A 13,474-nucleotide genomic window follows, 5' to 3' on the forward strand; every position below is an offset into this window, starting at 1 on the left:
ACGCAATTCCTTTGAATGTGTATTTGCTGACTATCGAGGAAGAGCGCGTTTTTAGGAGTCGACGTACACTTTAGTTTTGAGTGCATGTGAGCTTGGTCTGTCCCAACAGGGACGTTGACCAAGCAGACTCTGACAGATCGACGTCCGAGTACAACAAATATGTAAATCACAATCATATGATCAATATGAGAGGCGTGGTGAAATGCAAATAAGGAACGGATGCTTTGAGAAATGGTGGTGGGGAAACATTGTCCGTCTTTGTCTCTGTGGTCACAGTGATTTCTCACATAAGTGCTGGATGGGGGACAGTTGAGCAGTTTTTTGCTACGCTGCCATCTATACATCAGTGGACAACCACATGAAGGACCTCACGAAACTATTTCAAGAGAACTGCAGCCCTAAAATCAATGTATTCTGCACATAAAGACAATGCAGTCATACCTGACATGTATTGAGGGCTTTTTATTGACTTCAGTTCGAGATGTTCTATGAGATTTCCACATCAATAATCCTCCATGAAGCAGAATAAAAGAGTCACAACTTTAACTATCCTGCACGTTCTGCATGCAATTCTATCTATAGCCTATGCCTACCACTCTTCGTTGATCATGTGACATGTAAAGTCATTGCACACTGCCCTGATGTACACCCATTATCTAGATCAGATGTTGACAGAGAGCTAAACTTTAGCTTCACGCCACCTTTAGTGATCTGTTGTTGGCGTAGTATCAGTACCATCCACGATGGACCTCAGTTTAACGCAAGGCTCTGTTTCAAATTCTAGTGAGCTAGATTACTGGGGAAGTTGCCTTGTGAGACTCAAAGTAAAATCCAATGGGGTGTGATGTTAGCAAGTTGCTAGGCTAATGAAGGGGAGCTTTCTAGTAGGCATGAATACATAGAGTATACTTAAATGTTGAGTGAAAACATTTATTTCATTAGAGCTGTCAGCTTTCTTTTGCGCATTTCAAAACCTTCGAGTAAACACGCGTATCTTTTTAAGAGATGTCAGCATCCACATGGAAACGAAAACTGAGATAATATGGTGTAACATGTATGCCAAGCCTATATGTGGTGCTGTAAACAAACATAGACAGATCCGCAGGATACACTACAATCACAAAAGAATGCAGCGAGCATGCGAACACAGCTCTGTTACAAACACAGTAGGGTTGGGTCGATAGACTATTCCGACACCATTATAACAACACGGATCACTCTGCCTATTCATGCCAGAGTCAAGTGATTGACAGGTGGTCATTTGTGTGTAACTTATCTTTATTTATGATTTGGTTATGGGTAAAACAAAGCCCATGAGGGTCAGGTAGATGAAACGGTAGGCTACAAATAATTAATTTGTTATGGATTAATTATTAATTCACCGCCGCCTATGATGACGATGCCATCGTCCATTGCGATGTTTATCATATGATGCCAAATTGGTCGACATCGCCCAACCCTAAAACACAGCTCTGTAATCCACCATTGCTGTTTTTACGGTTGTTACATCCGAGGATCTTCCTTCGTCACGTGGTACAATGATGTCATCATTTCCAAAATATGGATGACTACATGACTACGCAAGAGGTGGTGTTTTAAGACTTTTCCACTCTGTTATCTATTATATGACGTTTTTTTTCCCAGGGCATCGACAACGCTAATGTTGTGTGGATGAATGACTGAAACGATTTAGAAAAACTTGAACGAGGCTTAAGATACTGCCTTTCCCAGTCTAGCTCACTAGGTTTTGGAACAGATTACATTAAAAAGCAATTAAATGTCTGAACGACTTTTGAAAGTTAGCACCTTTATATTCAAAATCAGGCATCAGCGTCTACTCTGAAACGACTTCTTTACAAGTATATCCCTTCTAGATTCGTCTTCATCTGGAAACTCTCACTCTCACGAAGTTCTTGCTCCCACATTTATCCACATACTTTTCATTCTTGTTGTTTTCAAGTCACTTTCCATTTTACTAGCTACAAATATATAGTAATATTCCTATAAAGCGTTCAGTTACCGGCTCGTTCTTTTCGTAATTTGGTAAAAATGAACCTAATGGACATGTCATTGAACAGTGCCAATTCAAGTGTCGGACATTTAGAGAGACGTTGTTTGTAACAATGCAGAGTCTACATGTGTTCTTTTCAGCTATTTTCCCAGTCTGGGGAACTGAATTAGGTGTTACAAACACACACAGGAGGTACATGGGTATTTAGGTAATTATATGGATGATCTTCAACGGAGTAATTGTGCTTGGTGGTGAGCTGTTAGATATAATTGGAAAGAGGATAAAGATCAGCGGTACTCAATCCTGCATCTGGTGGGACAGTGTCCTGCATATTTGATCTCCAACCTACACACCATTGTCTAGAACACGCATGTGCAAACTCGATCCTCGAGGGCCGGTGTCCCTGCAGAGTTTTGCTCCAACACTAATCAAACACACCTGAACACCCTAATTAGTGTCTTCAAGATCACTAGAAAGCTACAAGCAGGTGTGTTTGATTAGGGTTGGTGCAAACTATGCAGGGACACCGGCCCTCGAGGATCGAGTTTGCCCATGCGTGGTCTAGAAGTTTGTGGTAAGTCCTAAGACCTTGATCAGCAGGTTCTGGTGTGTGAAATTAAGGCAGGAGCAAAGCTTTGCAGGACAGTGGCCCTTTATGAGCAGTTTTGGGCACCCCTAAAACAGATAAATTGGCTTGTGCTCAAGGACAAGCTTGATTAACAGGAAACTGAATAAGATAATTGACAGCAAACAAACGATAAATGCAAAAGGAGGACTTTAAAAGACGGCTGAGAAGGTAGGGGTTTCATTGGGAAATGTGTAATAATGCCCTCCATGTAAACTTTGATGCCTCAGTGGCAGATGTTGCGCTGGCACGGCTGGTGCAGGAAAGAGTTGCGGGTGTGGGTTGAGCGCCGCTGGACCTGCTCACGCACGCGGTTTTGGCGCTGCATGCGATTGCGTGCCAGATGGCGACGCTCAGTGCGGGCTTTGGCCCTCTGTACCCTGGAAACCTGGGTGACTTTAGCTAGAGCACCGGCTTGTGCGGCTGCTCCCCGGGTCACCCGTGTGGGTAAACTGCTCCTGGTCACAGCGGGCAATGCTGATTCAGACATCCTGCTGGAACAGAGCAGATAGGAGAAGGAAAGGGATACACATGAGTGAGAAACAAATGGAAAGAACGAGGTGAAAATGAAATGAGATAAAAAGGTTGGAAAACAAACGTAACACGCTGGACCTGATATAGCTTAATCAAGATTACATTTAGCATTTTGTCTATGACATAGGTTTCGAGTGCTGCTCCTGGAGGGCCAAAGAGTTTCATTTCAACACTCCTGAGGATCTCCTGAGGAGGTAAACCAGGGATGGGTGCTGGTACTGGAGGGCCAGTGTCCTGCAGAGTCTATCTCCAACCCTAATCAAATAAATCTACCTGTAGCTTTCTAGTGATCTTAAAGACACTGATTAGCTTGTTCAGGTGTGTTTGATTAGTGTTGGAGCAAAGCTCTGCAGGACACTGACCCTCCAGAACAGAGTTTGCCCAAACGCTGCAGGACAGCGGTTCTCCGGGAGCGAGAGCATTCCTCTAGTATAAAAGGTAAACTTTCAGATGATATTACACATCGACAGATTAACTGTATATACAGCCAATCAAATTTAATTTGTAGTATTTTAGTAAAAATGCCTGATCTCTGCGATATTTGAAATGTTGGTGTGGGGCATTCGTAGGGGTCAGTATATCAAAATTATTAAAAACCACTCACCAGGTGATTACATTATGCACATTTCTTATGAAATCTATTTACTAGCCCATGAACGGCCAAGTCTGGCCCTTTGAGATTCACTTTCCTGCTGAGTTTATCTTTAACCCTGTACCCTGCTGAAAAATCCAGCTTAAACCAGCTTAGGCTGGTTGGCTGGTCTTAGCTGGTTGACCAGCCTGGTTTTAGAGGGGTTTTGGCCATTTCCAGCCTGGTTTTACCTGGTCAGGCTGGAAAATGACCAGCTAAATCCAGCTAAAACCAGCCTGACCAGCCTGGTTTAAGCTGGACATAGCTGGTTTTAGCTGGGTTCCCAGCCTGTCTAGGCTGGTCAAGCTGGATTTAGCTGGTCATTTTCCAGCCTGACCAGCTAATACCAGGCTGGAAATGGCTGGAAACCAGCCTGGAAATGGCCAAAACCCCTCTAAAACCAGGCTGGTCAACCAGCTAAGACCAGCCAACCAGCCTAGGCTAGTATAAGCTGTTTTTTTCAGAAGTGATATCTGTAGCTTTTTATTATCGCTTCAGAATTTGGGTAGCTTCTTCAGAAGAGTTTGATTAGGCTGAAGCTAAACCCTGCAGGAAAGCAGACCTCAACTGCTGGAGTTGAAAAACAAACCAAAATCCAATGTTTAAACACAAAGGTTGCATCTTACTGCTACAAAATCTCAATCACATTATATATTCTGCTTTACGTTTTGCTGTTTCCACCTAGTATTACTTTGCATTTTGACTTTAGAATACATTTTAAAATTGTATAAATAATTTGAAAAACTCTCCACTGAAGCCTACGATCTTGTGACCAAAAGATCAGAAAAGATTGTGGCTGTTTTTTTTTTAATCTTGTGCTATATAAATAAAGTAAACTTGAAACTTGAACTTCCATTATCACAGATTCAGTCACAAGTTGTCATCTGAGACAATTTACCATGCTTTCAAATGTGACGACTTGTGTTTGAATTCTTTCCCCATTTTGACACGCTCTACATCAGTTTGGCGAGACCGCCCAGTGTGACACATGAATGACTGAAGCCATTGTGGCTGTTTGAAATCTTGTGACCACATGAGCATTTACACTTCTGAAGCCTTTTGTCATGCTTTTCTACTACATCTGGAAGTGGACAATCTCAGAACATTTCAGTCCCTATTTCAGTCCCTGTATTTAGCATTGTCTACTTCTGATCATATTGATGAAATCATATTTAATGCTAATCATAATCAAATTAAAACCAGGTACAAACAGGGCTTTCCTTTTAGTTGACAGGATTGCTGGAAATGTGTTGTATTGCACCTTACAATACAGTGTCAGAAGTAATGGAAATCCCAGTCTCACTGCTGTTCGCTAAATAGTTTCAAAATGTCATTTATCAACTTACAATTCATAGACACAAATTTTGTGTTCTTTAACACGACCATTAACTAATGTATGTCAATAGGTATCAATAGGTACTGATATTTATTGAATAGTGTACGCAATATCTTTTGTACCAACACATTCTCACTCCTGATGGTCAAAACAAGTTTTGTTTACACTGAGCACGTAACCTAGCTCTTAGCCCTAATCCCAACCATTTGTCAATAAAAAACATAGGCACAGGCAGGTTCAAGAACAGTCGCAATTAAAAAGACATTAATATTCAAGTCTTCTGAGGCGGAATAATTTTTTTTTGGTGAGAATAGACGCGATTGCCATCAGATCCCAGTGTCAAATTCAAATATTACCGCCCAGAAGCGTATTACGTCAATATTGGTAGCCAAATTCTGATGGCACCCTGTGTGTCCAGTAACTGATCACGTCATGCTAATATGTGGGAGTTTCATTTTGAATCAATATCAGCAAGAAGAAATTGAATCGCTTTCATCTATTAAAACCTCACAAGTCCCTCTGTTTGTCGCATGAAGACATGATTTTCTTTAGAGGATTTAGAACGCAACATGACTTGTTTGTTCTGATTCATAAGGTCAGTATTTGCAAGAAATACACGTGACTCTACCTTTATTTGCCTGCTGTTGATAAGTATTTAGGTTGAGGATAGTTGTGGGGTTAGGTGCTCCAAAAATGTTCTGAAAATATGCATTTATGATGAGATACGAAAGACACTGCCAAGTGAAATAAAATAGGTTTAAAATCTTGACGAAATTCCTACTGAAATACTATAGGATACAATCATGTTGAGGAACACAAAAACTGCCTATTGAAATACATCAGGTTAAACGTTGTGTTGTGGAAGATGGGAAAAAAGTGGGAGCACGAATCGATAGATCAAATTTTGTGAATATAATCTGCTGTGAGACTGGGTTGAATGGTGGATGTAAGATTTACCTGATACTGCCAGCCAAGCTGGTGGCGCTCTCCTCCACGGCAGGGAGAGGGCCGGGCGAGACGTACACGGACATGCTGGGGTGCTCGATGAGGAGGTCCTCCATGGGACTAGCCTCCGCCGTGGCTCCCTCTGCAGTAAAACAGGGTGGAGGGGTGACAAACCAGCTCTCATCCATGCTGCAGTCGCTACAGGAGCACGAGCCCCGCTCGCTTAACAACACATTCACTTCTACTGACTCAAGGTGGGAGAAGGAGGCAGGGTCAGGAGCAGAGCAGGTGGACAGAAGAGGTGCGTCCTGTGTCCTGCCTGCTCTAGTCCTGCGGTTTTTGCAGGTAGGAGGAGATGCGTGACATTCAGAGCGGGGACGGGCACAGGCTACTGATGCTGCTTCTGGCCCGTCCTCGCCTTCAGTCAAGTAGGAAGAGATAGAGGACAGAATAGAGTGTGTTTCCAGATTATGAAAGGTTTGGTTGAAGCCATGCGTTGGGTATCATGAGCACACATACCAATAAAAGGAATCATTCAAATATGGAGAAATGAGAAGGGATACAGAAACAACAGAGAAACATAGAAGACAGGAATACTGTCATTAGTTTCTTATAACCCTTTTTAAATAAATCTAATAACCATATACTACTATATACTATTAAGTCTCATTAGCTGCGTTCCAAAACCTAGTGAGAGGCCGAGCTAAGCTACCTTTCAAGGGCTGTATAGTAATGGCTCATTTCCATTGAGTAGTATGGTTCACTTTAGCACAGTACACAAATATTTCTGTTTCTGGGAAAATAATTTGTCCCCTTTCACCACTATAGAAATGTACCCTTTTAAGAACCCTGGAAATGTGAAAAGATCCCATTAGCAACATTAGCTCAGCCTGCTTGGTGACAGCTATTGGGAAGAGAAGAAAATCTGATGTTAATGTCACTATGTATGTAACCATGCTAGCAGAGTGACCTAAGCCATTTCTCTTTATGACCGCTGATCCGAATTGGAAAACTGTGCTAATGTTGGTCATTTGGCTAATATATGCCATAGCAACTGAACTTATTATTAACTGCAGTCTGGCACAAGTCAACAATTGTTGAAAACAGATATATATATATATATATATTTATTTTAGTATTTATATTTACATCCTCAAAGTATGTTTGGGTCTTATATTAGCACATGGTTAGCTTAACAACATGCTAATGTTGTGATACAACAAGCAAAAATGCTAGCCTTTGACCTCTCTTGTGCACTTTACATGAGGGCTATTTGTGCGGTCTGCATAAGTGTCTGTTGAAACAGTTGCTGGCAATGAAAGGCATTTCAGATCAGGAGCAGGTACATCCATGTTCGGTCCTGGAGGGCCGGTGTCCTGGAGAGTTTAGCTCCAACCCTAATCAAACTCACCTAATCAAGCTCTTACTAGATATACTAGAAACTTCCAGGCAGGTGTGTTGAAGCAAGTTGGAGCTAAAGTCAGCAGGACACCAGCCCTCCAGGACTGACTTTGGACACCCCTGCTGTACATGAACCCAGATTAGCTGGCTAGCCAGATAGGTTTCAGTTTAGTTTGCACCAATCTGGTTTTAAGTAACATGAAGGCAGCTCGAGTTTAGTCACTCTTTGCCATGGTGCTGATGGTACCTAAAACCCAGAGTTGGTGTCAACTAAACTGGCTTGCCAGCTAATCTGGCTTCATGGTGGTTATGTTGATGATTCCCTAACATCGATGTCTATATAGACAAATAGTGTTGCAGTTGACTAGGTTTTGGAACCATGCTAATGCTTTTTTTAATCCAGTACACACAATAGAACCTACTGAAAAAAACTGCTTAAACCAGCCTAGGCTGGTTGGCTGGTTTTAGCTGGTCGACCAGCCTGGTTTTAGAGGGGTTTTGGCCATTTTCAGGCTGGTTTCCAGCCATTTCCAGCCTGGTCTTAGCTGGTCAGGCTGGAAAATGACCAGCTAAAACCAGCTATGTCCAGCTTAAACCAGGCCGGTCAAGCTGGTTTTAGTTGGATTTAGCTGGTCATTTTCCAGCCTGACCAGCTAAGACCAGGCTGGAAATGGCCAAAACCCCTCTAAAACCAGGCTGGTCAACCAGCTAAGACCAGCCAACCAGCCTAGGCTGGTTTAAGCTGGATTTTTCAGCAGGGACTGCTACGTTATTACCACAAACTTGAAATTTGCATTTCTTGCGTTACAATTTACACATTGTCTTTAACTCTTTCCCCGCCATTGATGAATCGTCAATTATGAGTAAATGCTTTCCCAATATAGATAGGGTTTCTGTGTTATAGGGATATTATAGTATGAAAAGCCCTAGCAGATGTCCTGAGTGAGTTACAGGACTTCTGGGTCTCCTGGGAGTAAAATATAAGACCATCAGAGAAAGTGTAGATCAGATTGCAAGTAAAAATAAAGAGTTATACAACTTTCCTTTGACTTACAAAGACAATCCGGATGAAGGTATATATTTGTGTGTATGTGTATTATATACGATGTCTTGAAAACATAGAAAAAACATCTTGAAAAAGCTTAAAAGCAGGGGCTTGGTTCTTTATTTTGATATATTTACATTTACATTTAGTCATTTAGCAGACGCTTTTATCCAAAGCAACTTACAAATGAGGACAAGGAAGCAACTTAAACAACTATAAGAGCAGCAGTGAACAAGCGCTGTAGACAAGTTTCAGGTGTGTAAAGTCTAAGAAGCAAAGCATTAGTAATGTGGTTTATTTTTATTTATTTGTTTATTTATTTTTTATTTTTTTGAGAGAGAGTACAGTTAGTGGTATAGCCAGAGAGGCAGTTACAGATTAGGAAGGAAAGTGGAGACTAAATAGTTGAGTTTTTAGTCGTTTCTTGAAGACAGCAAGTGACTCTGCTGTTCTGATGCAGTTAGGGAGTTCATTCCACCAACTGGGCAGATTGAATGTGAGAGTTCGGGAAAGTGATTTCTTCCCTTTTAGGGATGGAACCACGAGGCGACGTTCATTCACAGAACGCAAGTTTCTGGAGGGCACATACATCTGCAGAAGTGAGAGCAGATAAGAAGGAGCAAAGCCAGAGGTCGCTTTGTAAGCAAACATCAGAGCTTTGAATTTGATGCGAGCAGCAACTGGCAGCCAGTGCAAACGGGTGAGTAGCGGAGTGACATGTGCTCTTTTGGGTTCATCAAAGACCACTCGTGCTGCTGCGTTCTGAAGCAGCTGAAGAGGTTTGATAGAGTTAGCTGGAAGCCCGGCTAGTAGAGAGTTGCAATAATCCAGTTTGGAGAGAACAAGAGCTTGAACAATAAGTTGAGCTGTATGTTCAGATATGAAGGGTCGGACCTTTCTGATGTTGTAGAGTGCGAATCTGCAGGATCGAGCAGTTCTAGAAATGTGCTCAGAGAAGTTTAGTTGCTCATCAATCGTTACTCCAAGGCTTTTTACCATTTTGGATGCAGTAATGGCTGCCCCATCCATCTGGATTGAAAAGTTATGGTGAAGAGTCGGGTTGGCAGAAACTTCAAGCATTCATAGATATTCATCTATCTGATATATAATATGCTCATATATTGCTAGCAGAAAATATTCAGAGGGTGGTCAAATATAAGTGAAAATCATTAAAAAAAATGATGCTGGTGGCTGGCAACTTTCATTTTTTTTTAAATGCTGACGGGGAAAGAGTTCATTTGTGACCTGTATAAATGCAGGTCAGTGAAAGAGAGTTTTGGGTGTGTTTGTAGGACACTCACCGGGCAGGTTGACCAGGAGCCATCCCTCTTCATCAGCCTCGATCACGCAGGGCTTTGGTCCCTTCAGCTCTGGAGTGACGTCGTCCACACTGCCGAAGAACAGACTGCTGAGCGCCTGGAACATGGCTGACGGAGGACGAGGAGCACGGTTTCCTGAGAGATAGAAGCTGCCGGATAGAAGTAAAACTGCTGTTGTGTTGACTTGAGTCTGCAATGCTGATGTTGTGTCAGTGCTGTGACGGACGGCAGGTTGATCACAGGTGTATTGGCCTTTTGTTGTTGGAGTTCAGTGAAGGCGCAGTACAATATAAGGTCTCACTTGGTTGTGGTGCAAAGATCTACAAATGACAAAGACGAGAAAAAGAAGAGCAGACCTGGTCAAGAAAATTGAACCATAAATTAATTGTTTGGAGTAAAATCTCAAATTAGAAAAGAAAAAACCTGTTGAACAACTCAACTGTCCCAACACAAATCAATTAGGTTAACTGTTTTTAACATCGTTTTTACAAACTTAAGTGGACTCAACATAAAACAATTAAGTTGTCCCCCGAAACAAGCAATCATTTTGAGTCTATCTATCTATCTATCTATCTATCTATCTATCTATCTATCTATCTATCTATCTATCTATCTATCTATCTATCTATCTATCTATCTATCTATCTATCTATCTATCTATCTATCTATCTGTCTGTCTGTCTGTCTGTCTATCTCTCTATCTGTCTATCTATCTATCTATCTATCTGTCTATCTGTCTGTCTGTCGATCCATCCATCCATCCATCCATCCATCCATCCATCTGTCAATTGTTCTATCTATCTATCTATCTATCTATCTATCTATCTATCTATCTATCTATCTATCTATCTATCTATCTATCTATCTATCTATCTATCTATCTATCTATCTATCTATCTATCTATCTATCTATCTATCTATCCATCCATCCATCCTTCTATCTGTCAATTGTTCTATCTATCTATCTATCTATCTATCTATCTATCTATCTATCTATCTATCTATCTATCTATCTATCTATCTATCTATCTATCTATCTATCTATCTATCTATCTATCTGTCTATCCATCCATCCATCCATCCTTCTATCTGTCAATTGTTCTATCTATCTATCTATCTATCTATCTATCTATCTATCTATCTATCTATCTATCTATCTATCTATCTATCTATCTATCTATCTATCTATCTATCTATCTATCTATCTATCTATCTATCTATCTGTCGATCCATCCATCCATCCATCTATCTGTCAATTGTTCTATCTATCTATCTATCTATCTATCTATCTATCTATCTATCTATCTATCTATCTATCTATCTATCTATCTATCTATCTATCTATCTATCTATCTATCTATCCACACACCCATTTGCATTAATAATTTAATTACTTTTAAATTAATCTAAAATACAATTTGCTTAAAAAATAAAAATAGTTAAATGGCTGATGATGATTCATTTAACTTAGCAAATAAAAGGAAGTGATGTTCAATGCTCTGGAAAAAAAAAATAAGAGACCACTTTATTGGTTCTCTGGATTTTCCATTACTATAGCACAATGTTCATGTGTGTTTTATTATAAACACTACTGTACAAAAACTAAGAAGATTATAACTTAAAGCAGGGATCACCAACCCTGATCCCAGAGGCTTTCCATCCAGTTCCAGCACACCTGTAATTATGAACAACTTGATTGGCTGCTTGAGGTATGTTTGACTCGGGTTGGGGCTGAAATATGAAGGATGGTACACCTCCAGGAACAGGATGACGATTTAAGCACTTCATTACACAATCTATTCCTAACAGTCAAATAAAAAAGTCCCTAATGTTTTTAAACATTAAATATAGGAGAGGAAAAACATGTACATATGTACAGATAAATAAACAAACACTTTGTTCTTGTGCAATAACATTAAAATCATATTCACTGCGTCATATTTACTGAAATGAAAAGCATTTAATTTGGGTTCCGAAGGCTCCCCCTGCTGACGACCTGTATATTCCTGTATATTCAGTCCTGCTGCCGGTGGGCGGGGCTTTAGGAACCCTGCGTGTTTATGACGTCATTGGCGCAGCCCAGCCCATCTCAAGACTAGCGGTCAGAGGATGAAAAAACATCGTTCCGATAGAAACCAACACAAACTGTTTATGACTATGGCGTTTGTGACAGATTTTTTTTTCTGAGATGCACAGAATGCATAGGCCACTTAAAAGAAACAAATCATCGATTAATAAAAACGATTTTAGCGAACGTCTGACTGATTCGGCCTAAAAAAACAACATGGAATCCTGTTTTTACCAATGTATCCTGTGTGAATCGATGGCAAAATAATGCAGCAACATATTAAAACGCATAACAGCAGTGAATGTGAGCGCATAATGCGAAGAGCAGAGAAAGAGAGAGAGACTGATCGCAAAGGGTCAAAGCAATGACAGCTCGGATCAAGGGTATTACCAACGCTCAGATCGCTCATATAACCACACACACCATAAATAAAAACACAATTTCTGATATAATCAATAACTGAAAGAGTATTGCTGTCGCAGGGTTTTCCGTAACATAAAATACCAAAAGAAAAAGCCACTGCTGCTAAATGTTGACGTAAAACATAACATCAGTATCCCTATATGTGTCGTTTACCGACGATTTCTGAAAGATACACCATAGAGAAAACTGCTTTCGGTGAACGCATCTATGACGAGAGGAAAATAATGATGATGTCGTGTAGGACGGTGTAAAAACTGACAACAGAATAAATAAAATCCTGCTCGTACAGAATCATCTACTGTATACGGACCGCTGTAGACATGTCCGATCTAGTTCAGTCACAACAGACGGACCGGATTCGGCTCCACAAACAGATCTCGCTTGAACAGACAGAATGAGATGTATATACAGCCTCTTACCTGCAAAATTATTCAAGTTGTAAACGCGACGACCACACAATAAAACAACAAAAAAATCTTAAAGCATAGCTTTAGGTATTCTTTAATATGAGGTAGTAAATTCACAAAAAAAATATGAAAAAGTCCTTCTTCTTAGAAGAAATCCGCGTGTAAAATTAGATTCACACGACGTTTCAGTCGTCGTATCTGCGCCCTGTACGTTATTTTCCCCAGCAGATACTGTTGGTGATGTTATTGCTTCGTCCAGCTGATCCGCAGATCAGAATACAGAACGTACAAAACAGCTGATTGTGATGTCACGGCGCTCGTAGCAACGGTCAGCGCTCCGCCCACTCCAGCAGCTGGACCAATCAGATGTTTACACCAGACCGAGCGCTGTAAATGAAGCGGTGGGGGCTGGGCAGATACAGCCTTATCATTCATTTTAGTTTAAACAGTCTCTTATGAAATCGCGTAAGTGTGCATAGTAAGGTTATGGCTTGTGTTGTATTTTGTGCTTAGTGATTACAGAATACCATATTAATAATGATATCGACGTATAAAATGTTGATAGCTGAATTAGAATCCGAAAGAGCTTTATTGCCAGGTATGTTCACACATACGAGGAATTTGTTTTGGTGACAGAGCTTCTACAGTGCAACAGGATTACAGAGACAGGACAAAAAACAGATAATAAATAAATATATATATATATATATATATATATATATATATATA

The 13,474-nt window shown here is 40.5% G+C and overlaps 1 protein-coding gene across 3 annotated transcripts; it reads right to left on the reverse strand.

Annotated features, from left to right (window-relative positions):
- Positions 1-469: 469 nt before the first annotated feature.
- On the reverse strand, positions 470-13,036 carry LOC130216886 (tumor protein p53-inducible nuclear protein 2). 3 transcript variants are annotated; one of them, XM_056448792.1, is made up of 4 exons: positions 12,758-13,036; positions 9,830-10,167; positions 6,095-6,224; positions 470-3,130 (listed from the first exon to the last, which is right to left on the reverse strand). In XM_056448792.1, exons 2-4 carry the CDS (start codon positions 9,951-9,953, stop codon positions 2,863-2,865), a joined length of 522 nt encoding a protein of 173 aa, XP_056304767.1. In that variant the 5' UTR covers positions 9,954-10,167; positions 12,758-13,036; the 3' UTR covers positions 470-2,862. The 3 variants fall into 3 exon arrangements, with proteins under 3 accessions (XP_056304767.1, XP_056304766.1, XP_056304764.1); XM_056448791.1 differs by having other exon boundaries at positions 470-3,127; positions 6,095-6,500; XM_056448789.1 differs by having other exon boundaries at positions 6,095-6,500.
- Between the last annotated feature and the right edge of the window lie 438 nt (positions 13,037-13,474).

This window comes from Danio aesculapii, chromosome 23 (assembly GCF_903798145.1).
Source record: "Danio aesculapii chromosome 23, fDanAes4.1, whole genome shotgun sequence".
Taxonomy (NCBI): domain Eukaryota; kingdom Metazoa; phylum Chordata; class Actinopteri; order Cypriniformes; family Danionidae; genus Danio; species Danio aesculapii.